At 47.1% G+C, this 23,221-nt stretch overlaps 1 protein-coding gene across 1 annotated transcript in view; it reads right to left on the reverse strand.

The window, feature by feature from the left end:
* The window catches only part of LOC148514804 (C-type lectin domain family 2 member A-like), a 100,042-nt gene extending 77,149 nt beyond the window's left edge, over positions 1-22,893 (reverse strand). The window contains exons 1-3 of the mRNA XM_088480933.1: positions 22,859-22,893; positions 18,979-19,081; positions 12,270-12,326 (exon numbers count right to left, since the gene is read on the reverse strand). Of these exons, the coding sequence (XP_088337059.1) occupies positions 12,270-12,326; positions 18,979-19,000 (79 nt within the window). The 5' untranslated portion in view covers positions 19,001-19,081; positions 22,859-22,893. The remainder of the gene's footprint in view (positions 1-12,269; positions 12,327-18,978; positions 19,082-22,858) is intronic.
* Positions 22,894-23,221: the final 328 nt, after the last annotated feature.

The raw sequence follows: 23,221 nt of genomic DNA on the forward strand, positions 1-23,221 counted from the left end.
GACAGTAAATTTCCTACACTACAAGAATTAATAGGAATTCCCTGAATGTGGGAGGATCTCTCCCATCCCAGCTGCAATAAACTCATGGACACCTTTAATTGAAATAGGCAATTCCACAATTTCAAGTGATATGACCCTTAACCACTTAACTGATGTGGTTGCATTGGATGTGACGCAGCCAAGTGTGATTTAGCTAGCAATGTGCGACCGCACTGCCCGCTGTGTTTTTGAAGAGGAAATCCATTTTACACGTGCAGAGCGGATCTCCCTTGATTCCCCGGACTCTCCTGTGGACCAGGCAATTTCTGACCGGTCTTGCCGGAAAAAATGTCAGTTAAGTGGTTATTGTCTGGTGGTCGCAAGACACCACCTGGCAATGCAGACATACTAGCAGAGCCAGGGTTAGGAAAGGGAGTTAGGGTGCACAATCTCAATCTTCTGCTGCTTATACAATTTAGGAGACACCCTCATAAAAAAATAAATAAAATTGGGGAATCTCCTCTTTCAAACATTGTTCCATTTACTTATGCCTGATGACCTCGAAATAACTCTATATTGCGGAATAAAGTTAAGAAGTCTATTGGTGGGGGTTCTAATGCCCATATCTTACCCACGCTGGCTTCAATAAATATATGGGTGCCCTCATTTGATAGGTAGCATAGTTTTTAATAGGATATGGAATGTTGGACTACGATATTACTACAACAACTATTTTATAAAATGAAAAATTTAGAAAATCTAATTCGCAAGTGCACATTTTAATATTAAAACCAACGTACACTGTAGAATCCTGGTTTTTGCAAAGGTGGAATAATGCCAAAGCGAGAACAACATTCTTTGTGGCGATTAGGAAAAATAAAGTAAATTCTCTCTCGAATTTCAATAAACGTCATTTTCAGAACTTTTTTAAAAAAATTCTTATTCTTCTGAAAAATGAGGCCCGCATTTGTTTGGGTACTGTATATAGCTATGTGTTCTTTTGAAAATGGAAGCTGGGGGCCATATTGTTCACAGGTAAGATAAGTGTCTAAGGCTTTTCTTGGAGGGCATGTTTTAAACACTTTGGGGTGTATTTACCAAAGTTCGATTTTGCATTTGATTTAGCTCACCTGAATTCAACTCTAATCAAATGTAGATATCACTGCCAAATCCCACATTTACTAAAATTTGATTCTGAAAGTCTTTATTCAAAGTTGAACCAAATGGAGTTAAATTTAGAAGTGATTTCTTGTTCGGTTTTGCGTGTCCATGTCAAAGCCGAACACAAAGCCATATTTCAAATTCCCAAAATAATAGACCTGCTTCATGATAGACTTTTTAGCATGAGCAGGTGTGACTTACATAGATGTATGCACAGATTAGCGAGATCCATGCATGCTTCTGTGTGTAAAAAGTTTGTCAAGTGTTAAAATTGAAGAAAAAGAAAAAAAAAAAAAGAAAAAAGGACGTAGGTGTCCCCTGTATTTGGCACAACCAGCACCGGACTCTTTCTTGCGGGGTGTAATGGAACAGCCAGGGTACCCCTTCACCGGATCCCCCGACCAAAGCATTATACCTGTCCACTAGTAAGCACAAGCCGGGGATCCCTGGTGAGGTGGGGACCCCCTTAATAAAGGGGATCCCCCTATCAAGGGACCTGGCTAGAGGGTGCTGGGATGATTGTGTGAAAAAAATAGATTAAATGGCATTGTCTTTTACAGGAGAACTAGAGGTCCCAGAAAGCCTCCCCTGCATGCTGGTACTTGGAGAACCGCAAGTGCCAGCATGCAGGGCATTAAGGGCCCACTGGTACCTCTAGTTCACCTGCAAAATTAATATTAAAATAAACACAAGACAGGCACACACCTTGAAAGCAAAACTTTATTACACTCACACATACAATTCCTGTACACATCCTCTCGATTTTGAGTGGCATTTGAATTTAGGTTTGATTTGACATTTGGTTTTGCCTTTAATGAATCTCCAAAAAGGCACAATCAAATAAAAAACAAATGCAAAGTCACACAAAACTCAAAATCAAACATTAGTAAATATACCCTTAAATGTTATTTTGTGCTTGTACTCCATAGGTATTCCCAGGCTCGCAATCCATTTCTTGCACCACACCATGTAGCTCTGGGGTCTATGTACTGTACCATGCCTTGGAGAGAGATAAAAGTACCAACCAACCAGCTCCTAACTCACTTTACAGGCTGTGTTAGAAAAATGACAGCTAGGAGCCGATTGGTTGGTACTTTCTTTCCCAATTTTATCTCTAGCCAAGCTTTCATGGATATCCCTACAGACCTCCATGTTTTGACTACAATAAAACCAGTAGATGTTGGATATGGCGTTCGTGTAGTTCACTTGTCCCTACGCACTAACATGACATTTAAAAATAATTGCTAAAGCTGCATACACACATACACAACGATTTTGTTACCAACGATTTTCTGAACGATTTTCTGTCAGATTATCTGTCAGAATTTTTAAAGTGTAATGAACGATTTTTTGAACTACAAACGATTTGTGTAACTTCCCTTAATGCAAATCGTTCAGTTGGTCAGTTAGAATGAACTACAAACGGGAACGCGCATGAACGATAATCGATCATCGTTATAACTCAGAAACTGAACGATTTTTTCAACGATTGAACGATGACGACATCGTTATAGTTAAATCGTTACATGTATATGAACCTTTAGATTTAATAAATTAATTAGCATAAAGAAAGTAGAAATGTGTTAATCTGTATTATTGGTAGTTAGAATATTCTGTAAACATCTTTTGAAGTATCAATGTGTGTAAGAGACTGCATCCATTCCTAAGCCACTAGTACAAAGTTCTAACAACTTTGAGGGCATCTATGTAAAATGAGATTGGGGTGCCAAAATATTGAAGACAGTGGTTTGTCTACTGTACATCACTTGTTATAAACGGTGTTTAACATTGCTTGCATTATGTCCATTTTACATATAAATGTTTGCAGATGTTGTGTGTGTGTGGTCACATATTCTGCTATTATTGTATTAGCATGACTGTTATTTGTGTATGATTAGTCATGTAATAGGTCTCCTGGCCATTGCTTCTATTTGGAGGAAACAAACATCCCACCGAGTAGTATCCTATTCTAGCAGACCTGCTGGAGCCACACACTGCAGGGTGTCTACAAGTGAGTTAAGGATTGGGTGACACTTGATAAACGTGAACATAAGAGGTGATTAAAAAAAAAAAAAAAAAAAAAATTAATAATAATAATAATAATAATAATAATAATAATAATAATAAAGGTTGAGTCTCCCATATCCAAATATTCCGAAATACGGAATATTCCAAAATACGGAATTTTTTTGGCATGACTGTGATAATGAAACCTTTGATTTTTGAAGGTTCAATGTACACAAACTTTGTCTAAGGCACAAATTATTAAAAATATTGTATAAAATTACCTTCAGGCTGTGTGAATAAGGTGTATATGAAACATAAATGAATTTTATGTATGTACACAAACTTTGTTTGAGCCACAAAATTATTGAATATATTGTATAAAAGTACTGCAGGCTGTGTATATAAGGTGTATAAAACACATAAATGCATTCTGTGTGTATATTTGGGTCCTATTCCCAAGATATTTCATTATGGTATGCAATTATTCCAAAATACGGAATGTTCCGTTATCCAAAATACCCCTGGTCCCAAGCATTTTGGATATGGGAGACTCAACCTGTAATAATAATTAGACTCAGAGGTCTGGTCAGACTGGTCATAGGTCTGCAAATGTTGGGATACAAGTACTTTTTAAAGTCCCCAAAAAGTACTTTGTGTACCCACTTAACACCTTTTCACTACCACATGGTCAAAGGAGTGACGTGTGTGGCTCAGCAGCCGGGATAGTGAGGAAAAAAAATGACAGACACTGATAAGGTTTACCAAAGTTGCTACATTTTTTGCGATCACCTAGTACTGGGTAAAGATCTGGGTGACACTTCCCTTGTGGAAAAACAGACAAAGGGCTCCATTTAACCATAAGACATAACACCTTTAGAACTGGCTAAAGGGATTCTGTTCTCCTTGCAGTATTTAACAAACAGATGCAAGCTTCATTTAGGGCTGTTTGTCACTGCATTTATATACACTGTAAAATATGAGATATGGTAAGAACTTACCCTTGTTATCTCTATTTCTACGAAGTCCATAGGGTTCCACAGGATACCTTGGGGTATAGGTGTGACGTCAGTCGCAGGGCACCAAAGAGTTAAGCTTTCAGCCTCCCAGGATGCACTAGGTCCCCCTCCTATACCCCGCCCCCGGGCCAAGGCACCTCAGTTAGTTACCAAGCCATAGGCCGGAGGAGGAGAAGGAAGAGAGAGAACAAAGATCTGGACACATACAAGAATCACATTCTCACCAGAGGGAGACGGAAAACCGGTGACCAGGGCAAAGCCCATCTGCAGCACAGGTGCGACAGGGCGGGAGTCCTGTGGAACCCTATGGACTTCGTAGAAATAGAGATAACAAGGGTAAGTTCTTACCATATCTCATATTTTCTACTTCAGGGTCCATAGGGTATCCACAGGATACCTTGGGGATGTCCCAAAGCAGTATCCTTTAAGGGTGGGGACGCTCCTGTGCAGAAAGGAGAATCCGCCGCCCGAAGGAAGCATCCTGAGAGGCGAAGGTGTCAAACCTGTAATACCTCACGAAGGTATGGACAGAAGACCACGTAGCAGCCTTGCAGATCTGAACTGCCGAGGCACCACGTCGAGCTGCCCACGAAGGACCCACAGACCTAGTGGAATGAGCCTTCAGAGAAGGAGGGACCGGTAGGCCTTCATGAAGATAAGCTTCAGAAATAGCCATACGGATCCAGGCTGCCAAAGTTTGCTTTGAAGCAGGCCAACCCTTTTTACGGAAGCCAAAGAGGACAAACAAAGCGTCCGACTTCCTAAACGAAGAAGTGCGGTCAACATAAGTCCTTAAGGCCCGCACAACATCCAAAGAGGCCTCACCCACGGAAAGACCCGGTGAGTTAAAGGCCGGAACAACTATTTCCTCGTTAATATGAAACTGGGAAACAACTTTGGGAAGAAACTCGGGCCGAGTGCGGAGCACTGCCCTGTTCCCATAAAAAACCAAGAAAGGGGGTCTACAAGAAAGAGCCCCTAACTCAGAAACACGTCTGGCCGAAGCAATGGCCAGAAGGAAAACAGTCTTAGCTGTTAGCCATTTAAGATCCACTGAGCCCAGTGGTTCAAACGGCGGTCCTTGGAGAGCCCTCAGGACCACAGCCAAATCCCAAGGCGCCACAGGTGGAACAAAGGGCGGCTGAATGCGGAGAACACCCTGCATAAAGGTGCGCACATCCGGGATTGTAGCAATCCTACGGTGAAACCAGACAGACAGGGCCGAAACCTGTACCTTCAAAGAAGCAAGGCGAAGCCCATGATCTAGTCCCGCTTGCAGGAAGGCGAGAATCCGAGACAGACGAAACTCCCGCGGTGCATAACCTCTCGGTCGACACCACTGGAAGAACGTATGCCACACGCGATGGTATATCCTCGCGGAAGACGGTTTCCGAGCTCGCAACATGGTACGCACCACAGAGCTGGAAAACCCCCGGGACCTCAGCATGGCCGTCTCAACAGCCACGCCGTCAAAGACAGCCGAGTCAGGTCCGGGTGAAGGCAAGGACCCTGAGACAGAAGGTCCGGTCGTAGCGGCAACCGCAGAGGAATGTCCACGGACAGACCCTGAAGGTCTGAGAACCAGTGCCGTCTGGGCCACGCAGGAGCTATCAACAGGAGCGTCCCTCCTTCCTGTTTGAATTTCCGGATTACCCGTGGAAGAAGGGAGACCGGAGGGAACAGGTATGCGAACCGGAACGTCCACCGGACGGACAGAGCATCCACCAGAGACGCCCCTTCGTCTCTTGTGCGAGACCCGTACACCGGCAACTTGTTGTGCCGGGACGCCATGAGGTCGATTTCTGGAAGACCCCACCTGTCCACCAGTAGTTGAAAAACGTCCGGGTGCAGGGACCATTCCCCCGGATGAACGTCCTGGCGACTTAGAAAGTCCGCCTCCCAATTGAGCACTCCCGGGATGAAGACCGCTGATATGGCCGGAAGATTGCGCTCCGCCCAAACCAGGATCCGAGAGACCTCTACGAGAGCCGCCCGACTGCGAGTTCCTCCTTGCCTGTTTATGTAGGCCACGGTGGTAGCGTTGTCCGACTGGACCTGCACCGGGCGACCCTGGAGAAACCGCTGTGCCTGCTGGAGAGCATTGAAGACCGCACGGAGTTCCAAGATATTTATTGGAAGCTCCGCTTCTGTCGGCGTCCACCTGCCCTGGAACAAGTGTGGACCCGAAACTGCTCCCCAGCCCCGAAGACTGGCGTCCGTTGTCAACAGGACCCAATTTGGAACCCAGAACGGACGTCCCTTGTTGAGGTGGGTCGTCTGTAACCACCACGTAAGGGACAGGCGAACCTCCTGGGTGAGCACAATCGTCTGGGACTTCAGAGACTGAGTCAGCCCGTTCCACTTGGACAGGATCAGGTGCTGCAGAGATCTGGAGTGAAACACCGACACCATGGAGCCCAGTAACCTCATCGCCGAGTGTAAGGACACCCGGCGGCTGTGCAGACAACTGCGCACCCTTGACTGTAAAGCAGAGATCTTGTCCTCCGTCACGAAGATCCTTTGCTGTCCCGAGTCCAATAAGGCTCCAAGATGCAGAATCCTCCGAGACGGGATTAGAGTGGACTTCTGCCAGTTGATTAGCCAGCCGTGCCGTTGCAGCAGTGCAATGGTCAGGTCCAAGTGGCGTAACAGGAGCTCTGGAGATCCTGCCACCAATAACAGGTCGTCCAAATACGGCAACATGCGGACTCCCTGCAGCCGCAGAGAAGCCGCCATGACCGCCATCACCTTGGTGAAAACACGTGGTGCTGTTGCCAGGCCAAAAGGTAACGCCCGAAACTGGAAGTGGTCGCTGCTGATTGCGAACCTGAGGAACTGTTGATGGCGCCAAAGAATAGGGACATGCAGGTAAGCGTCCTGTATGTCCAATGACACCAAGTAGTCCCCAGGTTCCAGCGCCAGAATGATGGACCGTAGGGTCTCCATCCGAAACTTCGGGACCCGCAAAGACTTGTTGAGTGCTTTGAGGTTGAGAATCGGACGATATGACCCATTGGGTTTCTGTACCAAAAATAGATTTGAATAGAAACCCTGGCCCCTCTGGGAGAATGGAACCGCCACTATAACTCCAGCCTGGAGCATAGTGTGCAATACCTTCCGCAGCTCCGTAGCCTTGTTCCGGTCTGATGGGAGACCCGTGGTGAAGAAGCGAGCCGGGGGTCTGTGCCGGAAGGAGAGGGCGTATCCGTGAGAAACCACCTCCAGAACCCAAGTGTCTGTCGTAGTGGTCGACCAACACTGGGCGAACTGTAGCAGGCGGCCTCCCACCCTGGGATCCCCCAAAGGGAGGCCCGGACCGTCAGGCCGCAGGCTTGTCATCTGGCTTGGGGGCCGGACGTCTGGTACTCCATGCCTGCTTCCGGGGCTTGACCGATTTCTTAGGGCCAGCCTGTCGAGGAAACGACTGTGGTTTGGGCCTGCCCTGGGCCCTAGATGACCGAAAGGACGATGGTCCCGAACCAGAAGGAGCAGCGGCCGACGGGAGACAGGCAGATTTGGCTGCCGCCAGCGTGGCCACAATCTTATCCAGATCCGGACCGAAGAGAACTTCTCCGGTAAACGGCAACGCTTCCAGACCTTTCTTGGAATCTGCGTCCGCCTTCCAGGATCGCAGCCACAAGGTGCGACGAGCAGCTACCGCTGCTGAAGAAATTCTAGACACCAGAGTACTAATGTCTAGAGCCGCCTCGTTGATGTAGGTGGCCGAATCACGGAGATTGCCAATCAACTCCGCCTGATCGGCCGGACAGTCGGATTCAAAAGAAGCCTCTAATGAATCAGCCCAGCGCTCCATCGCTCTGGCAACCCAGCAAATGGCCATAGCCGGCCGTGCTGCCCCCCCTGCAAGGGAATAAGCGGACTTCAGGCAGATTTCTACCTTGCGGTCCGTAGCATCCTTAAGGGAGGACATGGATGGCATCGGCAATGTGGCACTACGGACAAGACGGGTCACGTGAGAATCCACCTGTGGAGGGGATTCCCACTTCGCAAAATAATTATCCGCGAACGGATAAGCCACCGCCAGGCGTCTCTGCGGCTGGTATCTTTTGCCAGGTTGTTTCCACGCCTCCTCTAAATGGTCCACCAACTGACCCGAAAGAGGAAAGACTGTGGCATCGCCCTTCACATCTTTGAAAAAGGCATACTTAGATTTAGCCGCTGGGGGAACTTCGTCCTCAATCACCAAGGCTGTGCGGACCGCCCGAATAAGTCCAGGAATATATACTTTGGACTTAGCATCAGCGTCCTTAGTATGGAGAGGTTCCTGATCGTAAGGATCTAGAATCTCCCCATCATCAGACGTCCCTTCGTCATCCTCATAAGGAGCGGACAGAGATGCCACCGGCCTTTTATGAGACCGCATCACAGACTCCCCTTGCAACACATCCGACAAGTGCTGTACAGAACTCGTCAGGGAGTTAACCCACGCTGGCTCCTGAGAACCCGGGAGCGGGGAAATAGGGAGACTGTGGGGTACCACCAATTGTCGTGGGAACCCCTGCATGGGTGACGACACCACAGACTGCTGGGACAAACCCATCGGAGTAAACGCGGGCTGCGGAGCTAACTGGCCCACTAAAGCTGTTAACGCCTGAGCGAAACAAGCCCAGGGCGGCTCCTGTACCGGTGCTGTAACCGTAATAGGCCGCGCCATGGACAAACACTGCCGGCAAAGGCCCTCCGCGCTACCCTCCCCCTCCGCTAACGGTACTTTGCACGTGGTACACTGTAGCCGGAGGGGAAAATCACTTTCAGACATGATGGCACCACGTATGTGACCTCTCTCACCAATTAAGTATTAAATAGGCGAGAGACCACCCTGCAGCACCGCACCGCAAGGGCTTTAGCAGAAAGAACAGGGACAGTAATAAAGCTGACAGTTTAGATGAAGAAAAGATTACAGGCAGCAGCGCTAGCACAGTCACATACAATGCAGAGAAATAACAATTCCTGCACTAACAGCGCTGATCACTCAACTACACAGACACAGGGCCTGGTAGGACACAGCGCTGCATACACAGACCTGACCACAGCGGAGGAGAGGTATGCGGGGGGACCCAGACCACGATGCTTCCGTCCAGCGCTTCCAGCAGCGTTCACCATGCGTTCTGGAGAAGATGGCCGCCGAGGAGCAGAGAGGAGGCTGGCCTGGGGGAGGAGCGCTGCCACAGGACCAGTCGGCAGCATGCAGAGAGGGCTTTGTGCAGCGGGGGAGGCGCCGGCTGTGAGACAGGGAAGGCGCGCTCCCCTGGCATGCATTTAACCCCTGGGACGCCGCAGCGCTACCGCTCTGCTGCGGTCCGCTGTCCCAGGGGGTAGTGGAAGCGCAGGTTGGTCGCCTGGCTCCACGCTGCAGCCAGTCCCCAGGGAGCCCCCTGCCTGGGGACTTAGGACCATGTGATCAGCGGGGACCCACCGCGGACCCCGCTGCTTACCTCTGTCCCCCTTGAATCCGGCCATGGTCCGGAGCATCTGGGGTCACCGCTAGCTGTGACCCCAGACGCCCACCAGCATCCCCGGATCAGTACCGGCGTTCTGGTACCGGCGGGGTGTAGGGAAGACAGCATGGACGTCAGGACTGACTGTCCATGCTGTACATCCAGTTGTGCAGCCACAGCTGCATGAAGAATAAGCTTCAGGGGCTCTTCTAGCCCCCACTCCAACAGGTGCACCCGACTCCGGCCGGGCACCAAACTAAACTGAGGTGCCTTGGCCCGGGGGCGGGGTATAGGAGGGGGACCTAGTGCATCCTGGGAGGCTGAAAGCTTAACTCTTTGGTGCCCTGCGACTGACGTCACACCTATACCCCAAGGTATCCTGTGGATACCCTATGGACCCTGAAGTAGAAATGAGATCGCAGAGGAGGGCTGTACAGTGCATCAATACATACTGTAGCTGCCGGCATGACACAGCACTCTGGTGAAAAGTGAAAGTGAAAGAACGGGATAAGCAGTGAGCATGTACTGCTCACAGTATTTCCCTAGGAGGCCAGACTGATCCTAGTGACTTGTACTACAACACCACCTTCTGACACCAGATGAACTAGTGATCTATATTAACCCTCGGTATGATATTTCTGTTTTGCAACACATAAGAGCTAGAAGAATTTCAGCAATGGAGGAGGACACATTTATTGTACATTTATTATTATTTTTAGGCTATAGGAACTCATCAGAAGGGAAGACCATGACGTGGTTGGTGAATTTGACAAATTATTGCAATATTTGGAAACATTCCCCGATTTTAGTTGAAATGTAATTAGGTGAGTGCCGAGTATGTATATGTATGACTTTTAATTTAAAATTATGTGGTCACATACCACAGTAGTTTGGGTATCCAGTCATTAGGTCTATAGGAAATAGATAGACAATGTTTCATTGGAAGGCAATAGGTAGACACACTAAAGGTCAACAGGTACAGAAGATCGACATGCTGGACACACATATGGTCGACACTTTTATTAGGGTTAGGCACATACGCCGACGGTTAGGGTTAGGCACTTACCAGAGTGTTAAGCACTAGAAGGGACGATTAGGGTTAGGGTAAAGCTGCATACACACGTAAAGATTTTCTGTCCAACCATCCAACTAGTTGATTGGTTGGAATGGAAATCTGGTAAGGAATGAAAGCAAAGGACAATCAGCAATTTACTCCCAAACGCCGGAAAGTGGACAAAAATTGTTGTTTGAACAAATTGTTTAGATCAAACATTTAACAAACTTGTCTGACGACCATTTTCATCTGTTTTCTGGCATTTAGGAGCAAATTGCTGATCATCAGTTATTCCCATACGTTACCAGATTTTCATTTCAGCCAATCAACTAGTTGGATGGTTGGACAGATAATCTTTACGCGTGTATGCAGCTTTAGGCACAAGGAGGGAGGGTTAGGCACTTACCGGAGGGTTAAGCACTAGAAGGGACGGTTAGGGTCAGGCACCTACCCTGACGCTTAGGGTTAGGCACCAGGAGGGAAGGTTAGGGTTAGGCACCAAGGGTGAAGAAAAAAAAAAAATTATGTCGACCATTTGTGTGTCGACATAATGACCCTGTCGACCTTCTATACCGGTCAACCTTCATACTAGTCTGCCTTTAGTGTTTCGACCTTCAGACCCTGTCAACCCCATTGCCTGTTTAGCTTCCACTGTCTACCCAAACTAAAAAAAGAATTCTAGAGTGAACCCTAAAGAATGTTTACATATTACTAACGATCTTTGCAGCTGTACATAATCTGAGAAACTACAGTAGCTGTGTGTTAAATATTATTCATATCTTTTAAGGCACCACAGTATCCGCAGCACTGTACAAGGTGTATACATAGTAACAGTGTAATCGGACAGATCATAAACATAATACAGCAGGGTAAATAGAAATTGTACTATTGGTTATGTTAGTAGCTTCTTATTGCCAACCACTTCATTATTCAAAAATGGCTTCACTCAGTAGCAAACATAAAAATGATTTACAATAGACGCAGGAGCGAGCTGAGCCTTCTGCGACACTGATCTCATATCAGCATTCAGAGCTATCACAAGCCTTTCTCGGCGGCTGGAACATTTCCTGGAGTGTGATGATGTCACAGGGAGACTCAGGGGCTCAGTGAGCATACTCCTGCCAGTACCTGGGATGTGCACTCATTAATATGCATACTAAGACTTGCTCACATGGCTAATTTCATGCTGGCATATAGAAATATGGAACAAGCAACACAGTAAATGGATAAATATATTTAGTTATTAGGGAGGCCAATCCCAGATTATTTTTTCAATCCCGGGACTCTAGATTGAAAAACATTATTCCGGGGATACCAGTGATTGAGTTGGTCAATGGTGTAGGACGGTGTGGAGCGGAGCAGCGTGACCTCTGACGTCACGCTGCGCACCGTCTGAGTGCTGCATGTGCTCAGTCCAGCCCAGCATAGAATCCCCGGATTCTAATCACGGCAATTTTAGGTCAAAATCCCAGGTTCCCGCTGATCCCGATCCCGGGATTGGCCTCCCTATTAGTTGTGTTGTCTGTTAAATGGGCAGCTGTTTGGAGTGACAGGTACACTTTAAGTGAAGCAACTACACAATTTCATGATTACCTGGTTGAGATTTTTTGGAGCCGTTTATTGGTGTCCCCATTAGGGAAATTGAAGAATCTGCAAAAAGGAAGTATATGTTACTTTTACTTATACACGATTTTCTCTGACACCCCAGTAGTGGGTATATGCACTGCCGGGGAGCCCTTTGCTAAATTCTTTTGGTGCTGTTACAACTTGCAAATCTCCTATTCTGCTCTCCCCAAAGCTGGGAGCAAGTGAGGATGTATGGAGGGAGCAGTGCTCATGTGCATTGACCCGTGCAAAGGAGCATCAGGGAAACCAGCAACACCTCCTGCGTCCATGTAGCATGTGTGTCGCTGAAAACACTGCATACATGGACTCACAGTCATACACGAGGCCATACTCAGCCAAAGGGCTGGTGCAAATTTCGATGATACATCTAAACCATACCAGGGGGTAAAGCAGCATCTTAATGCTGGGTACACACTGGATATATAGCGGCTGTTCAAATGAACAGCCAATATATTGTGAGCGCATCAGTGGGTATATTTTCCAGCGCTATGTCTGAACGACGTTGTTCATAGACATATTCGTGTCGGCTGTGCAGCACAGCCGATGCTCAATATATCTGCAGATATATAGGCACATTGCGCTGTGCGTACGGGCAGGCAGCAGACGCCCGTAAATTTGCTGCAGAGGCCGCCGGTGACTGACATCACAACTGAGTGGGCACATGTAAATGCTCGCCCAGATGCGACGTTAGACACGACACATGGAGCCGACGACTGATAAGTGTGTACACCCTTACTAATCCTCAGATAGGACAGCGGATTGGCCAGGAGGCTGATCCATCATCCTAGTGTGTACCCAGCTTTGTAGCAAGTGTGCGTCTTAGTCCTTGCTCATTCATACGCACGCTTGTACACAAGGGAAGGGCTATGAAGCTGCGTTACTGTAAAGTCACAGATACAACGAAGGCAAAAGACGATCATCGGCTGCTTTGAATATCCCATTAGTAAATCTTCTCCATAATCTTACAATATATTTAATTGAATAAATGACTCCCCAGAACTTGTTCACCCAGTTATTGTATATTTGCAGTTTAATCCCTGAAAACACCAATTTTTGGGGGTTAACCGCAAATATTAAGTGTCCCCACCCCAAGTGTATGAAGGAGAGACAGCAGCAGATATCTCCGATGCCTGCTGCAATCCTTCCATTCCCGCAGACAGCCGCATCCCCCATAGACTTCTGTGGGGGATACAATGCTGCCAGATTTACCAACAGCATTATCCGCTGCAGCGTATGGGCAACACATCACTTAATAAGTTGGGAGAGGCCCCGGAGGTACCCTCCCCTGGCAATGGTTGGCCGCACATGTGCAGTCAGTGGAACTGCGCATGTGTCGCAGCCCCGGCCGCAATCCGGACACACCTCAGGGATTGGCTACCTTCCGAGCGCCTGTCCCTGCATGTGCCGGATGATACATTACGGTGATAAAAATCGCAAATTACTATATGATCATGGGCGGTAATGTCACGCCTAGATAACGATAGTTAATAAACGGCCCCCATATGAGAACATCAAATAATTTTCCTTTTCATTCTATGCAGTCTACCCCCCCCCCCCACTTCCCATAGAGGCAAAAGCTCTGTGCATGCCACGCCCCCTTCCCCCCCCAAAAAAATTGCAGCGCTCTGGGCCCCCTCAGCCCTGCTCAAAGCCAGGGGGGGCGCGATCAGTATGATCGCTCCCCCCCACAGGCATAGGAGACTGCTGTGGCTACTGCTCAGCAGCCACGAGCAGTCTCCACTGCAGCTCAGCACACGCTGTGTGCTGGGCTACTGTGTGTGAGGGAGGGGGAGCGGCGATGGACCCGGGCTCCCGCCGGGGCCCTCAGGAAGCCCGGGCCCCGGTAATCTGTACCCGCTCCCCCCCCTCTCGACGCCCCTGGACATGACATGGTTAGTAGTACTCACATAATATAGGTGCAATGTATATTTGCTAAGTAGGAGCATAGCTGAGTAGGGAGCTTCCTATAGGTGTTCCCACTCCAGTGACAGCAGCTAGGGGCAGTAGGTGCAGTAATAAGCTGTGCACCCTGTGGAATCTCTCTCTAGCACATGTACTCTGTCAGTTTAAGTGAAATGATCAGAATATATAATACAATCTCCTCTATTGACTAATAACAATGATTCAAAGGAGATAAAAGTCAGATCCTAGGTACAATATATAAATAAAGCAGTGACAAAAGGAGCTACCCCTTAATGTCAGATAGAGCATCACCAAAAAATTCTATTCCCCCAATGGGAAATCAATGCCCAGTGTGAGAATGCCACTGTTTGCTGCTTTTCTCTTCACTTCAGTATTCCCCCACAGGCTGGCCATACCCCACTGGCACAGTTCAGTACAGGGAGGGCAGGGCACTACGACATGCACTTTCTCCGGGCGCCATGGTTCCACGCTACTCCTCTTCCACGCTACTCCTCTGCCCGGGACCGGGAGCACAGTGAGCATGCTCCTGCCAGGATAAGTAAAGTTTTTTCTTTGTCTCTCATTAGCACAAGTAAATATAAACAGTTGCTTAGAGCAGTGGTACCCAAACTTTTGCGAATCACGGCGCCTTAGGAGTATCAGCATGTTTTTCGCGGCACCCCTGGGCCAAAAGTTTCTTATTGAGAAATTCAGCAAAAATTCAATAATGAAAAAATTCTGTGTGCTTATATGTCACCCTTAGGGTCAGTTATATGGTGGTGGTTGACAGGGGCTGCGCTTCATTTTGTCAACACAATTTGTGATTGGCAGGCATTAGCACTGGTTTGCCTATCACACTTACTAAACGTAATTTTATTTGGTACTGGACCACCAACCCAGAGGCACCCCTGCAAGTCTTGTGAGGCACCCTGGGGTGCCACGGCACAGAGTTTGGGAACCACTGGCTTAGAGCATGGCCAACTTCAAGCTGGCATAAACAAAAGAAAACAGAAAACAATAAAAAACAAATGCCTGGTAAAGAAAAGATATGTTTAGTGGAGTGTTTTATGTAAGTATACTACAAGCAAAATAAATATGTAATCAAAATTTCCAATTTATTATTACCTGGCTGAGGCTTGATTGCAAGGACCCCCTTGCAAGTAATGTGCAAAGAAAGAAAAATCGTATAGAAGTTAAAGTAGTACTATGGGGAATATTTATTAACTATTGGGTTCTACACCAGATAATTAGAAATGTCATATCGCCACTTATAGCGGCAATATGAAGCTTAGGATAATGGGAATGTATTGAAATCCACCTGCATGGACTACTTGCAGTATGTGACCTATAAGCTACAATGGGTAATCTGATGCGGCCCCCCGTGCATACATTTGGGGAAACTTTATATTAGCGAATATTTCACAAAATATTGATACATAGGTCCCCAAGTAACAGGGATATGGTCGTACGTTTACCTGGATTTCACAGAACATTCTGAATATGTAACTTGTTCTAGAACTAGTTTGGTACAGTTACCAATTATAAGCTGCCCACACATTACCTCAGTATAGTTATAACCGATCACCATTCCAATGTAAGGGAAAGTTTCATCCCAATTGAGTGACTTTAAAATAATTATGCGGACACAGCTGAGCACAGTGCAGGGGATGTAGTTAATGACCAGTGGTCGCGATGCCGCCGGTCAACATCCCGATGGCTAATGCCCGACGGGGGATTTAAGATAGGCGTCAAAATGCCGACGCCTACAGTATCTTAATCCCGACGTCAGAACACAGAAGAACGCCGGACCGAACAAGGTGAATCCGGGGCGCCCTCTCTGTTAGCCGCTGGGGATTAGTCGGGATTTCAATACCATTCCGGTACAGAAGTTATTTCCTGCACATCACTAAAGAAGAGGGCAGCAGGTATAACTTAACAAGTCACTTTACTCACTGCTGCAAACACTGAAACTGAACAGGCTATACATGGCCAGCGAGTACTATAAAGACAGTCAATATATAAATACAATGGAGTCATTTGCCGCCCGGCACCAGCCCTGAAGGGTGCACTTGGCTCCATTGTCACCCACAGCTGCATGGAGAAGGAGCACCGCTGATCGGCACTCCACCTCCAGTGGCGCAACTATGGAGGGTGCAGGGGGTACGACCTATGCACCCTCCATTTGCCGGGCGCACCCTGAGTGCGTTATCAGCGGGCGCCCTGCTCCTTCTCTTCCCCCCGGCGGTAGCTGGAGGTCGGAGCTCACTCCTGAGCTCCGGCATCCAGGCCCCGCCGTGCACTATGGGAGTGACATCATTCCCATAGGTCCGAGGAGCGGGCGCCGAGGGAGGACAGCAGCAGACACTGGAGTGGGGTTTAAGGTGAGTATTGTGTGTGTGTGTGTGTGTGTATGTATGTGGGGGGGGGAGGGGGGGTCGCACTGCAGGGGGCTTACTATCTACTAGGAGCATTGCAGGGGGCTTACTAATGGGGGCACTACAGCAGCATCAATACTGGGGGCATCATATGGGGGCACTGCATAGGGGGACCATTACTGGGGGGCACTACATAGGCGGGCACTGCATAACGGGACCTCTACTGAGGGCACTGCATAGGGGGACCACTGCTGGGGGCATTGTATAAAAGGAACTGCATAGGGGGGCAGCGGCAGCTGGGGCTGGCATAGGTGCTGGGTGAGTATATTTTCATTTGAGGGGGTAGGGGGCACCAACATTTATCTTGCCTCTGGGCACCTGGGATGAAGTTACGCACACACACATTATATATATATATATATATATATATATATATATATATATTATATTATATACACATACACATACACGATACCAATGGCGGCGGCACTCAGGGATCGAAATAAAACTCAACACGACAGTAGATTAGATATCGACGTTTCATGCTGCTGCATTTTCATCAATGCAGCAGCATTGAAACGTTGATATCTAATCTACTGTCATGTTGAGTTTTATTTCAATCCCTGAGTGCCGCCGCCATTGGTATCGTACCTGTTTTGTCTTTACATGACATTATTTGGAGGGCAACAGGGTGAGGAACTTTTGTGTAGTAAGAGTGCCGGATTTGCAAGATTATAATATATATATATATATATATATATATATATATATATATATATACATACATACATGCACACACACAGAAATATCTTATAGAAGCTATCAGATTTGAAGCACATGTTGATAAGCCGGAGCTGGGAGTAGCAGACAATCCTGTAGTTGGTGGTTAGGGGGTTGAGGACAGCGATGTACTGAAGCTCTGTGATCAGCCCTCATAGTTGTTCATTTACATGAAAATGTAGGACTCCTGGGGCTGCTAGGAACGTGCCGGTGCCTGATTACACACAGTCTATAAGGGCCAAGGGTGATACTCTCAGGGACCGGTCTTATACATTAGGGTGACCTTATTTATGTTTTAATGATTAAAACCAACAATAACTGGAGGGTGGGGTGCACTGATACACATTCCCATCCTGGATTAAAGAGCACCCTAACTTGGATGTACTTACCCTTCTTGTAGCCCCACATCCCGGCACATGCAATGGTAACTGTATGCAGTATACTATAGGCATTGTCAGGACTGCTGCACTTAGGCACTGCCCGGCGCGCTATAGGCAATCAGAGGAGACCGATCATTGAACAGCCGCTGACCAAGGTACACTAACAACATGTCCCGGGTACAGAGATAATCTATTCTCCCCTAACACTGACCGGTGTCCGGGAGCTTCACCACCATGCTGCCTCCTTCCCCGCTACCTCAGTCTGTTGTGACTGATCGCTCACTGACAGTGACACCTATAACTGCAGGATCTGGAAACAGCTGAGACACTTGTGGTTGTTGCAGGAGGTTTGTCTCTTGGAACTTGTTCCTCGCCTCCCTCAATCATTAATGAACAAAATGAGGGGAGGGGGAGAGGGAGGGGTTGTACAGTAGCTGCAACATTTTACTTAACATCAGATTATATCACTGCACTTTCATAAATGTTATAAGTGCAAACTATAATGAGCTTCTTTGCCTGTCACTTATGGACTGAACCTACTATACACACTATTCGGCTTTGTGAATAACGTATTATACAATATAGGCAGGTTATCATGTATATTCAGGGTGTGCAGTCTAGAACCCTTCTCCATGTACAGTATATACTGCCTGTACTATATACCACAGATATACAAACAGAAATGTGTGGTAGAAGTGAGCAGATTTGGATGAACACCTGGGTAAGCCGGTGCAGGGAGTTGCAGATAATCCTTAATTAGTTATTGTCTAGTGGGTTGACAGTAGCTATGAGCTGGAGCTGTATGATCAGCCGTTATGGTTATTAACTTACAAAGAATATATAACCCCTGGACTGCTAGGAACGTCCCTGATTACACACAGTCCATAAGGAGCAAGGGTGAGTCCATCAGGGACCCGTCTTATACATTAGAATGACTTTGTGTTGGTAATAATAATAATAATAATAATAATAATAATAATAAATAACTAGAGGGACACACATTCCCAACCCCGATTAAAAAGCAGCCTAACTTGGTTGGGGTACTTACACTTTTTCACATTGACACCCGCATCCCCCCTCCATGCCATGGTAAATGTATATAAGCAATGCCAGGACTACAAGGCACTGCCTGGCGAGCTATAGAGGAGACAGCCGCTGACCAAGGTAACACGGTGACTATTTTACCTTCCGTCCCGGGTACACAGAAGCCGAAACTCATCTACACTAATTATTACTGACCAGTGTCCGAGGGCTTCACCATCGCGCTGCCGCGTCCGTCCCTCCCTCTCTCTCCTCAGTGACTGCAGGTGCAGGATCGGAGACTCTCAAGTGAGCTGGAGAACTTGGTGGAGGGAAATGAAGAAAGTACAATGGTGACGTCACAATAAATCACCAGTTCCTCCAGAGGAGGGGGAGGTGGCTAGCTATAGTAACCACATACATAGGCTATAGCATAAATATTTATTTATTTATTTGAAGTGTTAGTTCAAACAACATTTACCTTAACGGGAAAGTAACATAACAGCGCTTTCATAAATGTTGTAAGTGCAAAGAATAATAATGAGCTTGTTTGCCTGTCACTTATGACCTGAACCTACTACACTGCTCAGGTTTGTCAATAACTTCCCTTTATACAATATAGGCAGGTTATGCTTTCGGTGTGGCTAAGCATGGCCGCCTCCAGAGGTAGCTGCGCCCCTGTGCCGCTCGGTTGACGCTCACCTCTGCAGGCGAAGCCGCGCGCACGGCCAAAAATGGGGGCATGGCTAAATTACCATAGTCCACGCCCCCTAAATTACATTATTTGGGGGCGTGCCTGCGTGGCATGACTCCTGTGTAATGTCAGGCTGGGGGGAGCCCAGCACTTTGTCACTATCTGGGCTTCCCACAACCCTCTCCTGGCACTAAATGGATGCCACTGCGCATGCGCGCAGAATCCATTCACTTTCCGGGATCCGGAACCGCTGCACAGCTGGCGGGGGGGTACCCAATCTCCCGATTTGACCACCCGCGGGCCACTTTGGCCCACAGGCGGAACAGCGGGACAGTGCTGTAATCGGGATGTTGGGGAGGGGTGCACCCTCTATGGGGTGGCGCCCGCCCCTGTTCGACCGCACTGGTCGAACACCCAAAGTAGCAGAGGGTCCATTCAGCAATGATTTTTTTACATCTATCATTTCCGCATTTTTTATGTGAATCCACTATTCAGCAATGGGATAATGGAGAATACTGTATAACACAATTATCTTCTCCATTAATTTCCATGTCGCAGAGTACCTCACTGTAGGGATCAACCATTGCTCCCGACATACATGCCTACCCTCCTAGAAGTCGCTGGAGTTTACCGATTTTTCGGGTAACCACCCCGCACCCCCGGAAGGGTAGGCACTTCTCCCACATTCTGCCCACTTACTAGTTGATTGACGTGTACACAGGCTTTATATTGGTCTGTATACATTTATATTTAAGTGCTTTTATACTTTAAGTGTATATATATATATATATATATATATATATATATATATACACATTTTAAATATAAATAGTACATAAATATAAATGTATACAGACTAATATAAAGCCTGTGTACATGTCAATCAATTTAGGCAGTTTTGACAGAGTGACTTACCTGTCAGCGGTCACCGCAAAGCAGGGACGGAGACTGAGCATGCACAGAAGCAGAAACAGAAGGTATTGATTGCGGAATCCTGAAAACAATGGCTTCTGCAACAATGCAGGGACAGAGAGCCTGATTCTGACCCGCTCGCGAGCGCTGTATGCTCGCAAGCGGGTCGATGGTGCCGAAGTGCGCATGCGCATGACGGAGGGAGCTCCGTCATGTGCATGTGCGAGACCCGGCGAGCGACGAGGAAGCCGTCGCTCGGGGTCTCGCACCAAAGGGGGCGTGCTGTCGTCCCATGGGAACGCCTACCATCTGAGTCCGGCCCCACTGACATCAGTAGTGATGTCAGTGGGAGTGATTTTGGCTCTGATAGAGCCAAAATCACTCCTGGGCTTGCGGCAGCGAGACCCTGCCGCAGGGTCTCGTCGCAAGCCCGATGTCCGATGCCCGATGTCAAGACCATCGCGACCATCATCATGGACGCTCGCTATAGGTGTGGGTGGTAACCCACAGCTATGCGAGTGTCCAAGAGGCCGCTCCAAGAACAGGTAGGAGGGCCCTGATTCAGAGCGAGCACTCTGGTCAGAGCGTTCGGCTCTGAATCAGGCCCAGAGCGTAAACGCAAACACTGTCGCTGCTTAAAAAATTGCTGAATAGCTTACATAAAATGTAGTAATTGATTCAAATTCATGACAGTGTTGCCTGAAAATATTCTGCCCAACATCGTCACTGTTGCTGAATGCTGAAGTCCCCTTAATCATCAATTATACATGCTGGTAATTTGTTGCAGAAATAAAGAGGGAAAGTATTGTCTCTTTGTTGGCGCCCGTATAGAGAAGATTTCATAACAATTAAAATTTAACTTTTATTATGTAAACATTAAGAAAAATATTCCATGAAAAAAAGAGTAACAAAAATATAATGAAACAAATGTGTATCTTCAATTATTATTGGTATTAATTTGTTAATAGTACATTTGTCTTCGTGTTCCATTAAACCTCACATTTACCTTGTACAATTATAATCTTAAATACACCATATCTGTTTGATTGTGAACAAACCAACCACTTAATTAATGATGTTATCTATTGGATATAGTATGCAATTACACTATAGCAATCTCATGTTTTGAAAGCAATTCCAACTGATTAATACTGCATTATTCGCAGCGCCCTCTAAAGGAAAAAATGTTAGTAGGAGAGACAAGCCATACCACGTGAGTTACTCAGATCTGAGTCATGCACGGCCAAAGACTATGGGCGGAATTCAATTGTTTCTACCCCCCTTCGCGCCCGACGGAGCTATTCAATTGTTGCTCCTGTTGGGCGTGATCAGCTGCCAGCGCTCCATTTCAGCTCGCAGCCCCAGTGGGGTGCGAGTTGAAATGTGCGAAAAGTGACCTGTTTGGGCGCCCAAACATCACTTTTCGCGGTCGCGCCCAGCTCTTTTTTGCCGGGGGTAGCTGCTTTACGCGGCTAAACCCAACCACTTTGGGCGCGATCAACGCGAAAAACGGCAGCAATTGAATAGCGGCCCGCGATCTCCTGTCACTTTAGACGGGAGATCCGGACCGCGTAAACAATTGAATTCCGCCCTATTAGTCATCCATGTGGAGAGCTTCTTTGAGCATAAATTAGACCAAGACATGGTCAATTTTTAATGGGGTGTATTATAACTCTGTGAAGTTGAAAAGGTGCCTGATTAACCGGCCAGCAACAAATTTAACCACACACATATATTGGTGGTTTCTTTTCATTATGACACGGAGATCAGTCCTTTTGTACCGATCACATTACTAACATTCTAACCTGAAGGAAATTGTTCCGAGACTTTTTGCAACTTATATCATTAGGGCTTGTCTCTCCTACTAACATTTTTTCCCTAACATCAGACCCACCCTGGATTGCTTATTTAGGATTTTTACATAGTTCTGGCTATTAACTGGAATTTTTTCTAGGCTGATATGTATTAGTAGGATATCATGGTTGCAGGGTGAAATGTGATATTTTGCAAACGTCTCCCGATCACAGGTTGGGGTTTCGATCCCCGCTTGACCTTGGGGTATCAGGGATTCCCGCTTACCTTCAGTGACCGCCTGTCACTGACTCCGCCCACTGCGCCATGGGTGTAATGATGCTGCCACCACCAAACTCTACCATCAGCGTTTGGTACTGCTTCTTACACTCAGGCTCCTACCGCCGGCGCCTGGAACCGCTCTGCTGTGTATGCGTTGACTAACTGCGGACACACCTCCTGTTTGGTGTCGGCTGTTCCCACCTGATCCCTTGCAATGGACCAAGCCCTACACTGTAGCGGCAGAGGGCTTGAACTTCGGAGAAGCCTGACTCAACCCAGAACAGTAGGAGAACGGAATAGCGTTTGGCGCAATTCTGTTGGTCGCAGGATTCAGATGCAATCGAATAGGCAAAGGTGTTTAATTGCTCAAATTCTTAAAAAAGACTCATCCCTTCGGACTGAAGGGAAATATCAGCATACCAGATGTTTCAGAAATCAAACAGCAGTTCTTCTCCACAAAGGATTTTCAAAGATGTACAATTTTTACCAGGCACAAAGCCTTCTTTTATACTACTCCAATACACATTACCACAGGGGTAAGTCCGCTCTGGGTTCCTGTTAGCCAATCAGGCTATCTCACAAAACATAAATAAATACGTCTTACATTTCCCAGAAATTTAATAAATTTCCTTGATACCACCCAAAAACATTTGGTTTCCTAAACACAAACTGAGTGAGCGTATACTGTTTCTGAAAAGCTAAATATAATGCACATTTCTATTGCATTCGTCCTTTCAAATGTCTATGACTAAACCAGTTTTAGTTTTCTGAGTCTTATCACCT

Source organism: Taudactylus pleione, unplaced genomic scaffold, assembly GCF_031769625.1.
Source record: "Taudactylus pleione unplaced genomic scaffold, aTauple2 ptg000258l, whole genome shotgun sequence".
Lineage (NCBI taxonomy): Eukaryota > Metazoa > Chordata > Amphibia > Anura > Myobatrachidae > Taudactylus > Taudactylus pleione.